The sequence below is a fragment of the Pavona decussata genome, unplaced genomic scaffold (genome assembly GCF_977016875.1).
Source record: "Pavona decussata unplaced genomic scaffold, jaPavDecu1.1 SCAFFOLD_209, whole genome shotgun sequence".
Lineage (NCBI taxonomy): Eukaryota > Metazoa > Cnidaria > Anthozoa > Scleractinia > Agariciidae > Pavona > Pavona decussata.
Window position 1 is genome coordinate 1,078 of NW_028145614.1, and position 18,470 is coordinate 19,547.

Below are 18,470 nucleotides of genomic sequence, written 5' to 3' on the forward strand. Positions count from 1 at the left end.
AGACACCTATGAAGCTCAATATACATTTAGAATGTTTTGCTATGAGGAAAGACCTTTTAACGGAAACGATAAAGTGCCAAGTTTTATTTTGCCCGAGAAATTGGTAAAAAAATTGGAAATAAACCAAATCACCCCGTAAAAATTTATTCATTATTTACTTGAACACGCTCTTACATATTTTTTTTAATTTTGCGTAAAAGTTGTCTAGATTGAGTGGTTTAAATCCTAAAGTTTCGCCACAAAGTGTCTGAATAGATTTCGAGAAAATCGACATTATGTACAAAATGGGAGGCAATGCGCTACCGTTGCTATGGTAATAGTTGTTGCTTAGAAACCGGTGAGAAAATAAACTTTGATCATATGTTGAAATTATGATATAGTACAAGAGAAAATGAGGGACAGAGAGGGACATTGAGGGCGTTGGCCGGGATATGTCGATTCCACTAAAGTTATTTTTAGTTTTAGACAGAAAAGGAATTCTGTTTTCCTAGACGTCCGCACAAAGTACAACCTCGATCTGAGGGTCGATCTGAGGCTGTCAGTGAAAATAATGGCGGATTGCGTGGAAGGCTATTGAATATTCAATATGCCCCTTCCACGCACAATATACCGACGTTTAGACTTCGGCATCAATGTAGGTGATAGTATTGAAAGGGCCCCAAGTCAAATAACCTGTGAAAAGCCCGATAATGTTCAGGAGGGGTGTTCTTCTGGTAGAAAGAGGAAGATCGAAGATGTACCGTACGGCGAACACGTGCCAGTAAGAAAAAGTCCAAGACTTGCTATAAAAGCTTTAAAATCCGTTCTATCCAAGAGATGCAAGCAGGCCGAAGAACGGTCGTATGAAAATACCCTCGCAGAGCTTAATAAATCCAGCGAAGTGCAGATCTTAAAAGAACTCGAAACCAGCATCTCGCACCTCGACGGTTCGCTACAGTGCGAACTTGAAGCAATATCGGGTCATCAAAGCAGTGCAGCTCTTAGCGTTTATCCTCAAAAGGAGAAGAGTTACAGGAAAGACCTTGGAAGTTTCCAGCCAGTTCGATTACTGTTCAGTCCTTCTGGACATTACAAGTTTCAAGTTTTTATTTACAGAACACTCGAGGAAGGAAAAATTGATTTGAGAGACAAGGTGGCTGTGGAACGTGTGGTCGAAAAAATACGAGTGAATTCTGGGTTTGCAATGTGTCCTGGTATAGTGGATTACGATGCCATAATATCGGACATACGCATTCAACCTTCCAATGTCAAAGAAGAAATTTGGCCGTGGCGGCACGTGAGCGCAATTAAATGTAAGTTGTGGCACAAACCCCGCAAGCAGCAGTTGAGCGAGGGAATGCCAGAGAGTGTGGCTGATGTGTGTGGCGAATGCAAGTTGGTTCGAAGGAAAATGCTCGTTTTGCGGGACAAGAGGAAAAGCCTTGACGAAAATGATCGACTGCAAAGGCAACAGGCCTCATCTAAGGTACGACTGTCTGTTTTGAGCCCAAAAAGTCAGGAAGCGCGGCAGGAGAATGTGCGGAGAGAGAGGAAAAATTATCGCCGAATAGCTGAGAGAATGATCCAAAGGAGCTCTGTGGCAGTAAATGAGAAACAAAACAGCGAGCTGGTAACACTCATCAACTGTTTGGAATCCTGCAAGGAAGGCCAAGAAGGCCTCGCTAAAGTGTTCAACGAAGCTGACAGCCACAAACCTGGAAGCGGAGCTGTTATTCGTGAAATGTGGCAAATGGAAAAAGCAGCTTTTTTCAAAGATCAGCGCAAGAACGGTAGGCTTAAACATAACTGCTATAATTCATTTTATTTTTATTACATATCAAGAGCAGCGAGAGCGTTAGAGGTTTTATTTCGGTCTGAACAACTTCGTGTTTTCCTTTTTAAGATGTCCTTCACTTTTCTCCAACATCATACGTTTTTTAATTAGATATCTTGACGTAAGACTTAGTGTAAATTCATAAAAAAGCAGCTGTTAGGGCTAAATCTTATTAGTTTTTACAACACACGTCTTTGCAAAGGTTTTAAATCAAGTGTTACATAAGTTTAGTGTAAATTTCATTTTGGTATTAGAAAATGTTCATTTGCCACAGACTGACTAGTAAGTAATTTCTGTGAGTGAGTAATTCTTAATTAAATACGTTGGCAACATATTACTAATACTCTAACCATTGTTTTTTAGAAACTGGAAAACAAGGCAACAGGTGGTCATCAGCAACTATCAGAATTGGTGGGTTTTCCGGAGTAATAGTTTTTATATACAACATTTGAAATAAAACTAACTTAAAAAGAAGTGATACCAGACCTAAAATGGCTGTGTGAAGATTTATTTTCGCAGCAGATCTGACTGAAGGCGAAATGACGAAACTGGTAGAAAATAAATGATAATTTGTGTAATTTATTTTAAACATAAAGTTATTACAAGTGGTCTTGTTGGATGCAAACTTGATCATGATTTACCAACTCTCTCATCCCTGACAAATCATAATACTGATATGTTTGGTGTGTTTTGATTTTCTGCAATCCCAGGCAACTACTTCATGAAATCAATGATTAAATTATACCCCTCTAAAAAATCGAAGGACAGTTTTGCCTGGAGTTTTTGCATTGTTTTTAATTATAATTATTATTGTGTGCTTTGTTTACATGTAGCTCTGGCTGTTTACACCAGAAGTCCTGCTGCATTTCGTGCAGTTAGAAGTCTTGGCATCCTCCAGCTACCTTGCTGCAAAGAACTGCAACGAATTGTCAGTAAGAATGCAGATGAGCCAGGGATTCATGAGAGCTATATTGCCCATCAAAGTCAAGTGTATGAACAATTTTGTGCTAAAAAAGTTGAATCTGGAAGGAAGAGACCACTGGGTGTTGGAGTTCTCATCTTCGACGAGACAAAGGTCAGGAGATGTCATGAGATTGAAATGATTAGGAAGAATGTTAAGCATTGATTCCAGACTGGTGAAATGTCAAAGAGATAATCAAAAGTTTTTTGAATATCAGAGAGAATAATTTAAGTTGGCAATTAAAAATGAAAAAAGGTTTACTTTTCTAGGTGGAAGATTGATTGATTGATTGATTGATTGATTGATTGATTGATTGATTGATTGACTGCATTACTGAGTCGATTGATTGATTGAGTGAGTGAGTGAGTGATTGATTGATTGCTTGATTGATTGATTGATTGATTGAGTGATTGTCATTCAGTGAAAAGTTAAGGCAAATTTTCTTTCCTTCAAGTGTTACAACCTTGTTTAGATGTACATGTATTGTCAGTAACTGGCACCTTTTTGGAATAATGGCATTCAATCTTGCTATATTGCTTTCAACAAGAATCATGCAAGTATCCATGTATATGTGACCCAATTGAATTGGTGCGTGGAAATAAGCCCTAAGTAGACTGTTACATTGTCTTAGCAAATTGCCTTCTTCTTCCTTCTTTTAATAAAGGAGAAGTTGGGGGGAGATCAAGAGTCCCTTTTAAGGCTTTATTCCACGTACCACGTCTTCAATTGTTGATACATATATGTACCATGAAAATTTTGTTTCAGGTTGTCATTATTTCTGAGTAGGCTACCATTTTGTTCAAGACACTTTACACTCTGATCACACAGGTGCAGTCCAAGATTGTTTGGAATTCGATGAATTCAACCATTAGAGGTTATGCTATGAGTCCAGAAGAACTTCCTTGGCTACATGATGTGTTCATGAGTGTGGGTGAAGATTTCGATCAGCAGAAAACCTCGTACATCTTGCAGTTTTTGTGGAGAGATCTAACATCACAATTTGATGTCATTGGGCCCTATTTCACTTGTGCCAGTTCATGGGACCACCAATTTTTACTTGAGTGTGTCATGAGGACAATCCAGGCTTTCACTCTGTACAATTTCCATGTTCGGGTGCTGGTGTGTGATGGAGCCTCATCGAATCTAGCCCTTATAAAGCTTCTCTGTGGCTATGAACATGAGCAGCTGCCTCTTGCTGATGGAGAAGACCCATTTGCTGTTTCAGCATCATTTGACAATCCATATGAGGATAGTGAGGACAAGCGAGTATTTGTGGTAATCTGCCCTTCTCACCAGGTAACTAACACAATGAAACATTTGTGTTAATTCTTAATTTGTATAAATTATTGTTGGGTAAAATACAGTACTGTACATGTAGATACACACCTTGTCAACATCACAGTTGCTCATCAGCTATGACGTTGTTTTTTGTCTAATATACATGTTCTATTGCTCCTTCTCTATTTCTTTAACATAAACAGCTTCCCTCCCATGGGTAATGTAATGCAAATTATTACTTGACTATGGCATGCATATTGCATACAGAGAATTCCTCATACTATTCATCTTAATTCTCTCTGTGTGAATGTTGATGTGTTTCAGGATCAGTGCCTTTCATCTGACTTATCTACAAAATTTTATGATAGTCTAATATTACGTACAGTGACATTACTTCATAGGTCTCATAGGGATTCATTGCAATGGAACCAATTTCTAAGTTAGACTTCGCGAATGAAGAAATGAAAACTTTTGAAAGTAATGGTTGGCAATCGCAACGTGCGACTAAAACACATTTTTTGTCGTTTGGTATGTAGTTTAATATTAATGTCCTATTGTTATTATTTCACAGCTCAAAAACAATATTGCTGCCCTGTACAGTTCTCGACCCAGGGGTACCAAATCTTTCCAAAAAGATGGTATCCAGTTTGGCTGGCAACCAATATTTGATCAGTATGAGCGTGACCAGGAAAGAGTTGAACAGAATTTGGCCAGAAGAGTTCCTGGACTCCGGTACAGCTTTGTACACCGAGATAGCTGGACCCGCTTGAATGTTCTGCCAGCAAAGATAATGCAGGTACAATTAGAAGATATTTAAAAGGGTCTGATGATGGCTTTTGTGAGACTTAATTTACTTAAATATTTATCAAGATATTAAAGAATGCAGTGTGACAATAAGCCATTTCGATTAAATAATGAAAAAAATTCTAATGTCACACCAAGGCTTGGGAGAATAAAACAATTAGGAATCCAATGAACTTAGAGGGATGAACAGAAGTTCTTTGTAAAATTTCTTTGTTTAAGTCCCCCAAATCTATGTGCCTTGTGTTAGATAATTTTTTTAAAAATTATTAATTGAAATTGGCCTCTTTGCAACTAATCAGTCACTGTGTACTTAATAGTTTTTGTACACATGTAAGTATAATTGAAGGGGTGCGTGAAATAAGGCCCTAAGTGACTTTTGACGTAAGGTCAAATTCTCCTTTTGTTTCTCAAGCGAATGCATGGAAATTTGGAAGGAGAATCTAGCAATTTATCAGAAGTCACTTAGGGCTTTTTTCCAGGCACCTCTTCAATTATACAGCCATTACATTCTTTATTCAGAGACTTCACTGGTATTGTTAGCATGTACTAATTCAATTCTCTTTCAATGTACTTTTTTGGCGGTACCCTTAGCAACGATACATGATCAGTGCTCTCCAAGAACATGCAATGAAGCTTCCATTGCCTGCTGATACATCAATGGTGGAAATGACCAGTAACTACTTGGAGGCTTGCCACCTCATCTTTGAGAAGGGTATATTGAGCCATATGACTATTTCACCCAAACACCAACGTGTTCTTGAAAACATCGAGAAGGGCTTCAGCTTCTTTAAAGACTGGTTCACATGTCATCAAGGCACTGGTGAGAGAACTAAGACTTAAATTTCTCTCAGGGAATCCCATGGAGTGATTTCAACTAATGTCTTGCTGTCCTCTCTGTACGTAACCGACTGTATTTTTGCTGGCTTGATGACAATGCATAAAAAGTCAGTTGATTTATAACAGGAAGGAAGAGACTTGTTTTGTAAAGTATGATGCATATGTCATTCAGTCATAGTATCAGCTAGCGTAGGGAAAACTTGTAGTACATATAATTCATATGACATATAGATCTTAATATTAATTCACATTTAAACATTAATTAAATTAATTAAGTTTCCTTTTTTTTTTCCATTCTTCAGAGTATCCCAATAACACCAAGCAAGCTAGACAAAGCAAGTTCTTAGCCTGGCAGGTAGAAAGATGTAAAAAATTATGGTACATACACTGTAAGACAACAAAATTCTTGAAATCCCATTGTTTCTTTAATTCGCAGTCAATATTTGTTTGAATGCCAGTGCTGGCATTCAAACTGTCCACTCTTGAATACAATTTGTATGTCATAGACCCTGACTGTGTATTCAGCATGCAGCGCCCATGTACTTAAGTCAACAGAAAAATCCAATTATTCAAATCATACCATTGTACCGATTAACAGACCAAATTAGATAATATTAAAATAGTTCTACACAGTAGGAGGGTGTAAATTAGTCCAAACTAAGAAAAGTAATTGGATGAAACAAATCAAAATCGTTTTGCAAAATTGATAATCAAAAACCCTGTTCTCCCATTGCCGAAATTAGATACCATCTGCATGCATGTGGTTGATCATTATGTTGACAGAGTGGAATGTTCTTACCTGACTCACATTTCCATTTATTTTAATCTGCCCAACAATTAAGAGTTTAATAAACCAGCAGATCTTGGCCCGGTTAAATTCAAAATGATTTCTAGATAATACTCCTTAAAAAGGTGTTCCCATGTTCTACATTCAGAAATACAACTGATAACACTTACAAGAAATATTACTTTTCAAATGTGTTGCTCATTCCAAAAAATTACCATAATTTTTTACACAAACAAGACTTGTAATCCAGATCTTTTTTTGCAGACCTGGGACCTTTTGAGATTTATGGTTTATGGCTTCCTGCACTTCAGTCAGTGGTTCATTGCAGCCTATCCTGATTATTTCATCAGCCCACTCAAAATAAATGGGAGTGCCATTGAATCAATTTTTAGTGTCCTGAAATTTACTGCTGGTGGAAACCTTTCTGCGAGCAACTATGGATCTTTTCGTGGAAGAGTCATTACTGGCAGAGAGGTTATCACCAACAGCAATTCAGAGCGTGGTTATCGTGATGATGTCATCCTGGTGTCTGGATCGGTTACATCAAGTAGTGAGGCCTCAAGAATGTCATACTCTGTGCGACTGATTTATGATCCTTTTGGTCTTAATGAGATGAAGCAGTTCTGCTTCTCAGCAAACCTCAGTCAGTCAACTATTGGTGGACGTCTAGGGAGCAACGCATGCACCATCATTGCGTCATTGGTAGGATACCAGTTTGTCAAACTTGTCCTGACAGAGCCAACCTTGAGCATCTTACCAAGTCAGTGGTTTGAAGTTATTGTTGACTCAATGGTTGAGGGTAATGCTCTTCATGACCTTCTTTTTGATGGGGAGGCCAGAAACCTTGACATTGAAGATGCCGTTGAGAGCTGCGGAAATGATCTGCACATTGCTCATTATGATCAACCCATCGGGTTTGATTTGCGCTCTGGAGATTTGTCACCCCTTGTCCAGTCACTGCAAACTCGAGCGGCCTGTCATCAAAGGCAAGTTGCTGTTCTCATCTCAGGCTGTGAAAGTGTGGCACTTCTGATCTGGGAGACTGGGGCCTTTGCCATTGTTGACTCTCATACTCATGGTCAGTATGGAGCCATCATCTGCTATGCACCAGCAGGGCAGACTAGCAGTAGTGATATTGTGACATGGCTTTCCAAGATGGTCCAGAAATACTTTAATGGATCTTTAGGTTTATGCACCCTTACATTTGTTACATATGACTGTACATGACTAGGTTGCCGAGCCAGTTGGGCCAGCTTTTACAGTCGAACCAGGTCAAGCGTACCCCCCTAGATTCTATTAATGAATCTATTATTTGAAAAATGAACGCGTTAGTCGTTTCAAGTATTCAAATCAAAATTCGATTTTTGATTGGATTATACGAACAATGCAGGAAACCAGAAAACCAGAAAGCCCGCCGGAAAACCCCCCTCAACATATTCGAAGCGGAAATTCTTGATTTATATAATAGTATTTTCCAAAAACCAGATTTCTCGTGACTTGCAGCAGTCAACGCGTACTGTCAGAAAGAAAATTCGCCATTTTCAACCGGGCATGGTGTAAGTGGGTCCTGTCGGTTAAGTTTAAACTCACTAATGATCACTAAATGGACATTTTACATTTATGCACTGGCGTTTATTCCGTTAGTTATTCAAAAAAAAAAAAAAGGATTGGAAGCGTTTTATCGTAATAAGCGGTTCTCTTTTTGAGGTATATGCAAATTAATTTAGCGGAAAGTATGCGAACTCACAGTGAAAGATGTTCATTTCAGTTAACCCTCGACAATGGCTATGACCTTCGGCACATGTGTTTCGCTATTCTTCGCGGTATAATGGACAGTCTGGTAAAATATATACCATACTTTTTCATGCTACAAGGTGGGTAATGCTATACATGAAAGATAAATTGGAATTTTTCAGCCCGACTCAGTTGCAAGCGCTTGACTTTGTGCTCTTGCCATGACCGAATTTGCATAATGAACGTGTCAACAACATGCGGGAACAGTTTGAACGAACGAGCTGTTTCAAATGTATTGTAGTTTGAATTTTAAAGGGTATTGCTTTTACTGTAAGCGCAGATCAATGTTCAAATTAAAAGCCAATAGGAATCGAATTTTAATTTGAACTTGATCCGCGCTAACAATGAATGAATGAATGCATTCTTTGAAACGACTAATGGATTCAATTTTCAAATAATCGATCCATTAACAGAGTCTAGGGGGGTACGCTTGACCTGGTTCGACTGTAAAACTGGTGTCATTTGTAAAACTCACATTGTAGACGTATGTTTTATAGGATCACAAAAAATATAAGGGTCTCTGGGGGAAACACACAAAGTCAAATACATGCTTTAGGAGAAACAAATATTCATAGAGGTTGCCTTGATGCAGAGGTGACTTCAGACAGTGCATGTGCATGATACAGTAGCCAAACAAGTGGAGGAAATAAATCGCATAAGCTAGCCTAAGGATATAAACTTTTGTTCACAGCATTTTTGTATCTCTAGTTTCTAGGGTATACATTTTACAGTACTGTTTGTTTCCTGTGCGAACCCTTATACTTGTAGTTGTCAAAATTGTAATACCATAACACACAGTTATAGGGGGCTTAATTAGCTTCCAACAATGCATGTAGATTCTAATTGATATGGTGCTTACTATACTAGGGTTGAAATGCTAGCTGGTTCACTAAACAATTCTTATTTCTTTTGATTTATTTGTGCCTTTTAGTAAGTCCATGGAGAAGTCGGGGTACATGTAACTCTAAGGAGCAAATATCCATGTTCATATGTTTATAGTTCTAGCATGCAATATTCAGTCTTCACTAGAAGAGGGCTGGTGGTCAATGGTGATTTTGCCTTGTACATTTGTAACTATTCACCCAACATCAATTATTGGAAATGCACGCTAAATAGACTTCTTGTTCAGCTTAAAATTCATGACTGCCTAAGGCATAGTTAGTGGTGTTGGCCAAGGTTTATTGTACATAACATTTTGTTTTACATTTTGTTATAGGTTTACTTTAGTATCAGAAAAGTTTGTTATAGTTAGAATTGCTTCTGATATAACTGGTTTGTAATATTAGAACACACAATTGCAAGTTGAGAATGAGAAATTCAGACTGGTTCCTTTCTGGATGCACGTACAGTAACTGTTGTGAATTTTTTCCATGGTATGGCACTATCATTCCTTGTGTAGAATGCATATCGGACAACTGAAGGACCACTAATAGCTGAATTGTCCAGTCAAAAAATAAACTTGAACGAATTAAACAACAAGAAAGTATGTATTGGTAAACAAGTGTACATATGTATAGCCTACGTAGCTGGCGGTATTGTAGGCACGCGCAAAATAAAGTCTTGGCGGTACCAATGGAGCCGCTAAAAGCGAGCGGCGAAGCCATGAGGGGAATGGGGAGGGACTTCGCCACTCACTTCTAGCGGCTCCTCAGTGACTGCCAAAACTTTCTTTCGCACGCGCTAACAATACCGCCAGCCTACGCAGGCTAGTACATGTATGTGCATGTAGTTACAGTCTTTGCTTTTACAAGTCTGGTATACTTAATTATTTTAAATGATAGGGTCTCTGCAATAACAGTGAAGAGGTCAAGTACCATAAACTTTAAGTTTTTTAACAAGCAGGGATCAAAAATTCTAGGCTTGTTTTAGTATGTGAAAGTAACAAATAATAGATTACTCTTGTCACTGTAAGGAATGCTACTTTATACCATACACACATGATGTCCAAAAACTTTTCACGTTTTGCTAACTAAAGAGTTTTTTCAATGGTTGATGTTTACTGTATCACTTTTAATTCCCCATCCATAGACCCAATATTTTAATGTACAAAATACTCCAATATTGTAATAGATGTACTGTAGAACAGGAATAAAGTGCAAAATTTTATTTAGGCAGATTTTTATTGAACAACAGGAAAGAAAGGAGTTGAGTACATACAAAATGAAAATATTACACAACTTAATATATAAATTATGTACATGTATGATCAGAAGGTAATAAACCTTGACCTTCTACAATGTAACAAAACAACTGAGAACATCTAAAATTGCTTGTTTGAGATATTTCCTTGGGTCTTTGAATCCCAAGATGGATCAAAATCAAGTTTCTCCTTTCTTAACCAATACATAATCCACCAAACAAGTCATGCAAATTGACCAAAATGATAACCATTTGGGAATTTGTCTAGAAGTTGAATATTTTATCCTGTCTAGTAACATATGCAATGTATGGAGACAATTAACCCTTTAAGCCCCAGTATCAACATGAAAATTCTCCTCAATGGTCTTTGTTTATTTTTTAAGACAAGTTAGGAGAAGTTGTTTCAACATCAAGACAATTTATCTTTGGTGATCATTTCCTTTATTCTCATGACCTGTATGTCAGATTATGTAGTGATATTGTAAGGAGAAACAAGAGGCTGATCACTATTGGGGGCTTAAAGGGTTATGGGGAATTTTTGTCCCCACCATAGGGCTTAAAAGGTTAATTATGCACATCACCTGGCAGGTTCCTCTTAGGATTGGTGCTTGGGAAACAAAGGAATATGTTAATGAGGAATATGTTAATGACCTTGGGAACCACAGGAACTGCCATGTTAACGAACATACATAAGGGGTTTGTAAGGGTAGGACAATTCAAAACTTCATCGGAGGATTAACAGGGTACAAGATAAATTTACAGGACTGATTGAGTTAAATTGTCAATAACTGTGTGCACTGGAAAATGGAATCCAGGGGAATTCCTCTCGTAAGATTTCCCCTTCACCAAATAGGTGGCCTGTGGTTTACTAGGAGTTGACCCAAGAAGAAAGCCGATGACGTGTACACATGTATGCATAACTGCCACTTCCTCTCTAGACAAAATATACAGGTATATCCTATCTCTTTTTAGCAACGCTAAATGTTTTGAGATTATCTCTCAGGGATTGGTCAGCTTCTACAACTTTACCTGATGTGGCCAAGTCCTTTTCAAATTTCCCTCTGAAGAATTCCTTTGTTCTGGTGTTGCACAGTTTGTGAAGCATATCACTGTACACCTTGTCAATCACATTAGACTTGACATCCTTAGTTGATGCTCCACACTTCTCTGCTGACCATTTGAATGATTTCAACAATTGTTCATCATTGTAAACATTGAAGTGTACAACTTCCAAAAAGTTACTCTTGTGTTTCTTTAAGCTTCGCTCATTCACATATTCTCTGATATTCAAATCTGCCTCTCTTACAAAGTTTAGAAATTCTTTTTTGACAAAGGTCAAATGACCTTCATCAAGAATATTGAGAGCCTCTGGAACATGGCTTTTGTCTGTTTCTTTCAGCTTAATGAGAAAATCGAGCTCCATTTCCATTTGGCTTCTACTGTCAGGTGTCGTTTTTCTTTTTCCTTTCTTTTCTGATAAAGTATCTTTTCTCAGTTTTATCATTTGGCAAAGAGCTGCACCAGACATTCGATATAAGGCGACATCATCCTCAGGTGTAATATCCTGGTGAATATCAAGCGGCTGAGAAAAATTGTAAGACTCTGTCTGTGCAAAATCATAAACTAGGGAATGCAAAATGCCTGTAACTGCTCGAATCGTACTCGATGAATATTCACTTGCCAAATCGTGGAACACTGCATTGCATACCTTTGAATTATTGGATGAACTATCCAGGTAGCTGTTCAAACTTTTCACCCAGCGCAATGACAAGTGAGCCTTTCTGTCTTTTTTAACGGCCTTTGCAATTTCTGAAACGAGTTGTACGTAAAATGAGAACATATGGTGTACTAGATCACGAAGTTCATTGTAGCGATCATCAAGAATTTCCTCAATAAGCTGACGATGCTTCATAACGTACTGGTTTGCGAGTCTTTCTGACACAAATTTCCAACACATGGGACGTTTGCCCTCTAGTTTTTTACCGAGCTCATCGAGTTCATTCCTGGTGAGCGCCTTTGGTTTTTTCTTTCCACGCTGTGATCTTCGATTCTGGCTTTGTTTGGGCGCATTGCTCGAATTGGCACTTTCACTTTTGGCAACGCGAGCACTCCTCCCCTGTTTGCCACCAGAGCACTCTTTTCCTTTTTGTTTCTTATTTTTATACGTCTTTCCTCTCCTGCTGCCTGCTGATGTCGAGGGTTCCCCAACATAATCACTGTCCGTGTCGCTTTTGCTACCATCATGCGAAGAAATATCACCTGAATCGCTGCCCGTTTCGGACTCAATTTCTTCGCTAAAATCTGATATGCCCGCCAGCGAGTCGTTTGAATCTGAAGAAATTGTGGAGCATATTTCCCACTGTGAATTCTCGCTCCAGAAATACCATTTCCCTACTTTTCGGAAGTCGTTTTCATCGACAAAACTTATCTAAACGCTGTCCGCCATTATTTTGCTTTGACTAACCACATCAGATCGAGGTTAGCTTTCATGCGGACGTCTCGGAAAACAAACTTCCTTTTCCGTCTAAAACTATTTATAACTATAGTGGAATCGACATATCCCAAGGCGTGGACTGGGAGCCTCCCTCTCTGTCCCTCATTTTCTCTTGTATAGTATGAAGGAGCTCGAATTTTATCTTGTATGCGAGGTTGTAATTTCAAAACTGCTACCCTAAGTCCAAAAAAACTGCTGAGAGCTTCTTTAAGGAGAACATGGGGACAGGACGGTGAATTTCTTTTGTTTCTCTTTCTAGTCTTGAACGCCGTTACTGCTAATCATGTTCCAGAATAATTCGTTTTCCTAGGTAGACGGATTTGAATAATGACAAGTTGAGATCGGATAACGGGAACATTTATTTCTATGACTTCTTTGTGCAACTTTTCTCTCGAACAGTTAAATCGTAGCCAATAATCCGCACGTTCATAATAATACCGTCCCTTGCTGTTAGTAGAAAGCACGATGAATATTGATACCCTGTTCTAGATCATGGCATCAAAATCACGATCGTGTTACGAGGCGTACAACCGTATAGGTCTTGTGATTGAGTAGCCCTTCCTGGTCTCTAGCTGCATGGGGTAAATGATATCACAACCGCTTGGTGTGTCGTTTGAAATATTCGTTTCTTTAGATAACAGCTTTCCTTCCTGAATTGCTATCAGAGAGCTAAATCGCTTCCGCCCTCACCCCTTAACACCCCCCTCCCCACGGATTGTACACGTAGACACGGGGGAATTAGCTGACACGTACACGAGATTGTAGAAACGCAACTTTGTATTGGAAACGGTAAACAGGAAAGACCTGACAATACTCATACTCAATAAAATACGCGAAGAAAAGTTCATCGTTTGCTCTCTCTGACACGTGACCTTGTTTATGTATCCCATGATCCACTACAGGATCACGCACATAATGTTAATCGACACTTAACATAAAAGGGCGCTAAGTGTTGCTTCTTCTCGGAATATTCTAGTTTAAGACAAAGGTCAAAAGAAGGAAAACAATTCCAAAAGAAATTTATGCAAAATGTTACAACAGAACTCGAGGGGAACAACGCTTATTGTTCAAAGATTATTACTTAGTCAAGAAATGTCTTGAATTTGAATGAAATGAACTTCATTCAATTAACGTCATGCATTCCTCTCCACAAGGGGTTGTTAACAAATATACCACGGTATAAAGACCTACGACCAGTGCAAGTACGAGTCCAAACCCGAAGTCATACAACCTACAGTTTTTCTCTTATAGAATTGTACTATTTTTTATGCTCTATAAAGCTAGTGAGTTAAGAGAATTGAAGTCCAGGGGCAAGGAATTGGTTACTGGGACTAAGGGAAAGTAGCTACTTGGATTTGATCATTTTAGTAACATTAGACCTGTTAAAGGCGCACTGTCCCCTATTTTTGGTGTCACTTTGAATAGCAAAAAAAAATTTGTAATGACGCGAACATTAAAATAATGGTTCAATTTTGTTTAACATAACCCTGCTATGGCACGGAAACTAGTATCAATCATTTTGGTCTACGGGTGACTAGAATGGAAACGGATTGCAACTTTTTCAACCTCCTCTTGTGAATTTCGGAGAAATTGCTAAAAACTGATTCTAGTTTGTTCTTCCGCAGGTAAATCATTTCATATTTTCCTCCTGTTGCTCTAGGAGCAATTTCACGTTAAAGAAGGGGTTCTTTGTAAAATGTTTGAACTATTTTGAAATATTTAACTGATTATTTTGGCCAACATACAGCAAAATCTCCGTGACAGTGCCCCTTAAATCATTGAGAATCTGAAAAACTATGCGCCGGGAAAACCATCTGTACGCACCGTTCAGGATACTTGACTGGCTCACGCGGCGAGAAGAGTCCCATCAATTGCGGCTTATTGGCACCTGAGTTAAAATTTGACAAGGCTAGGTTGTCAAAAAATTGTTGTATGTTCCAGGACCTCAAGCCCGTTTCTGTCAGGATAAATCGCCTGTCCAAAACCCCGTTATCCTTTAAAGAGCTATCTTCGTTACACTCATGATTATCACTTCTCTCTAGATTGAGATGGCTAACACTGGCTTGGCCTTCTCTGGTGGAGGTATCCGATCGGCTGCATTCTGCTCCGGGGTCCTGCGCAGACTGCTGGAGAGAGGGATTGAGGTAGACAACCTTAGTTGTGTGTCAGGTGGCGGTTACACTGGCACGGCTTACCTGGACTGGAAATACAGAGAGGAAAGGAAGGCAAGAATGGAAGGAACAGAAGGGGAAGGCCAAAGAGATTGGCACGAGGATTTCTTTGACCACATTACTCAAAGGAGCGGTTACATCTGTAACTGGCAGAAGCCAATTCAGGGGATCTTAGACACAGTAGTTTTGTTCTTCCTTGTTATTCTGGTGACCGTCATCCATCCACTCATTAAATGGGGATCCTACGCTTGCCCATTGGCCTTTATCATCGACCTCTTCTTTGGAAACCTACTACGATACACGAGTGATTGTGACGTCAGTGCATCAGGTGAATACAAAGTAACAGGCTACGCATCAACCAAAGAGAACGCCGAGGCTAAAATGTACAAGAGTCAGAGAATTGAGCGTTGCCTGGACGTCAAGGGTTCGAACCAGAATTCCTCCATCATTCTCTTCGCTGTCCTGTTCATTCTGTTTCTCATTTCCCACATCTTTTTGCGGCTTAAGCGGTCATCCCGCCGTCTTAGTGTCTTCCTGCGTCTTAGTCAGTTCACCTTCGGTAGCTTTTTGGTGTTCACAGTCATCCCATTCACAATCAATGACTTTGTTGTGAAGATCCCTCTCTGGGCCCAATTTCTTGCCCTGCCAATTTTTGTCATTGTGTGGATTGCTCTTCCTCTGCTGCGAAGTCTGACATCTTACGTCTTGATAATTTACTTGTATTCCTGTGTAATATATTGGAGGGTGTACCATGGGAACTTGCTTGGTCACGTTGCATATTCTGATTCACTCTTCCATTGGGGGCTTCTATTCTCTGGATTTGTCCTTTGGATTGTCCCTGTTATCACCAACTTACAAGAGAGACTTGTACATGTTTACAACAGGTAAGCAGTGTTTGGTGGGTATCATTACAAAACGTACACACTGTGCGGCTGAAAGAGATGGAAGACGAAACTTCCTGGTGATCAATGTGACAGCTGATTAGACAGGGTCCAAAGGAATTTTTTTCGATCGTACAGGACACATCTCACTTTGATTACTTAGGTATTTTCCCCCAAATTAAATTGCCATGCATCCTCTGATCGTTTATGGAAGAGGCCTGTTGTACAATCGGACATTTTAGATCATTAGTTGTCACAAGGACAGTTCGCCACTCTCTTTCCTTAACCTTTTTGTTTCTTGAGGTAAATGTTGCATCATTACAGCGGGGTTGCTTCCGTGAGACCAGCCTGCACACGATAAAGCAAAAAGCACTGTAGCTTTTCAATGCTGTTACAACTCAGTAGCAAACTCGGAAAAAAAACTTAGGTACCGGTGTTAGAAAGTTGCTTAACGCATATTTGAGATTTAAAGAAAACAACGATTACTTTTTCTCTCGTTTATGTGCGTTTCACTTACTCTGTATGCCATTTGAGCCCCAGCCAAAATGTAAGGAATTTAACATAAATCACCACTGATAAACTTCAGTTGACACTATTCCTCATTCACCAAAAACGAGAAATAAATAGTAAATAGTAAATATTTCATTAAACTGTTGTTTCACAGGTGGAGGTTGCAAAAAGCTTTTTATCATACCGAAAGCGTAGGACTAACGGGATGCTCAGGGATTTCACTTCAGCACATCTGTCCTCTGTGGACCTGTTTATCGCGAAATGACCAAGATAGTGCGGAGAAGTCAAAACCCTTGAACTTAGCAGATCTGAGCGATATAAAACCTGAGTACTTATCCAACATGGTGGTCAACCATTGGAAACAATCCAGTGAATGCGACGAAAATTATGAGCTACTGACAATGTCACCTAAGGGGATCGAGCTTCTTGACCAAGACCCAAGTGAAGCAAAGTTCCAGGGCAAGGTTGAGCCTAAAGATGTGATGTTATCAGACGCCATGGCGACTTCTGCTGCAGCGCTTTCGTCTCACATGGGAAAATATGATCGCTCCCTCGAAGGACTGAGTCGTCTTCACTCTATCCTTGGACTCGAAATGGGTGCTACCATGATTACCGACGTCAAATCGCTGAGAAAAGAATGCGTTTTAGTAAAGGTATGTATCTTCCTTTTAACTCCTGTCCCAAAAACCATCACCATTGCCATCGCCATCACCACCGCCACAGCCACCACCACTATCACTACCACTACCATCATCAAGATTTTCATCTTTATAAACCTCATTGTCATTACCACCATCATTAATATCATTCTGTTCTGTTCCTCGCCCTATATTTCTTCCTTTTTTCGTGTTCGTGTGTCGTCCTCATCCTTCTTCTCTCTACTCGTCTTCCTCGTCATTCTTATCTCATTCTACTCCCCCTCTTCCAGTATCATATTCTCTGTAGGAGACAAAAGCATTGCCCTTACTCGTTTCATCTCTGTTTTTTTCTCTCAACAGATTGCAATCTACCTGGTACACATTTTGCGCGGACTTCCCTTGATTGCTGTGCAAACATTATATTACTTTCATGACCTATCTGGAGTCACAGATTTCGATACGGTAGTCCAAGCTGCATTGATCTCGTTCTTTATAATTCACCTTGTTCTAGCTTTCATTGCCCTCATTGACACAGGGAGGGAGGTACCAACGTGGTGGGAGAAGATAGCCAGGTAAGAGTTATACTGGTGATACACCGTACATAATTGTTCTATGTTACGACCTGATGAACTTGAACGAGCGATGATGGCCTGGAGCTTCCCAGCTGCTTATAGAAAAAGATAAACAGTGTTTGTAAATCTTCGGATGATACTCGACACTGCTCGGATACTGAGAGAGACACCATTGATAAGAAACAAAAACACGTGAGGAGTAAAAGTTAACCTTGATCCGGCATAACGAATTGATAGCTGAGAAAAGACCAAAATTCTATCTGATAGTTGAGAATTCAGCACTCCAGTTCAGACCCTCTACTATGCAGTGGAAACATATTTTTGACTTTTCTAATTGAAATTTTAGCAACAATACAACAAAGAAATGCACTTAAAGAGCTGCTCTCCCTTTTGCAGCGGAACGTCTTGTCCAAAATATACACCACTATACATCACTAACAATTAGAAAAAATAATGAGCGATGACATCCGGGCGCTCTTTGGGTGATGATAAAGATGATGCCTACAGAAATGGTAAACGTTATTCTCGTTGCCTTTTAGGTGGTTCATCGTGCACATTTCTTTCGTATATTTCATGAGAGAAATGTTTTCCAACGATAACATTGGTCCAGTGCCGCCACCTGTCTTGTTACTCAGCGATGGTGGTCATATTGAAAATCTTGGTATCTTACCGCTATTAAAGAGAAGATTGCCAAGGATTGTTGTGGTGGACGGTGGTTACAAGGAAGACGAGAAAGACTATGGAGATAGTCTTCTTGACGCACTGATGCTCGCTAGGACCAAGTTGAAGTG

The 18,470-nt window shown here is 39.3% G+C and overlaps 2 protein-coding genes across 2 annotated transcripts; both read left to right on the plus strand.

The window, feature by feature from the left end:
* The first annotated feature begins 424 nt into the window (after positions 1–424).
* On the plus strand, positions 425–8,734 carry LOC146460652 (uncharacterized). The gene is made up of 8 exons (XM_085087919.1): positions 425–1,769; positions 2,177–2,224; positions 2,647–2,888; positions 3,603–4,070; positions 4,624–4,848; positions 5,448–5,676; positions 5,996–6,048; positions 6,745–8,734. The coding sequence occupies exons 1-8, from the start codon at positions 587–589 to the stop codon at positions 7,705–7,707; spliced, it is 3,411 nt and encodes a 1,136-aa protein (XP_084944045.1). The 5' UTR covers positions 425–586; the 3' UTR covers positions 7,708–8,734.
* A 6,220-nt stretch (positions 8,735–14,954) lies between these two features.
* Positions 14,955–17,873, plus strand: LOC146460653 (uncharacterized). Its single transcript, XM_085087914.1, has 3 exons — positions 14,955–15,962; positions 16,624–17,122; positions 17,468–17,873. Exons 1-3 carry the CDS (start codon positions 14,956–14,958, stop codon positions 17,681–17,683), a joined length of 1,722 nt encoding a protein of 573 aa, XP_084944040.1. The 5' UTR covers position 14,955; the 3' UTR covers positions 17,684–17,873.
* Positions 17,874–18,470: the final 597 nt, after the last annotated feature.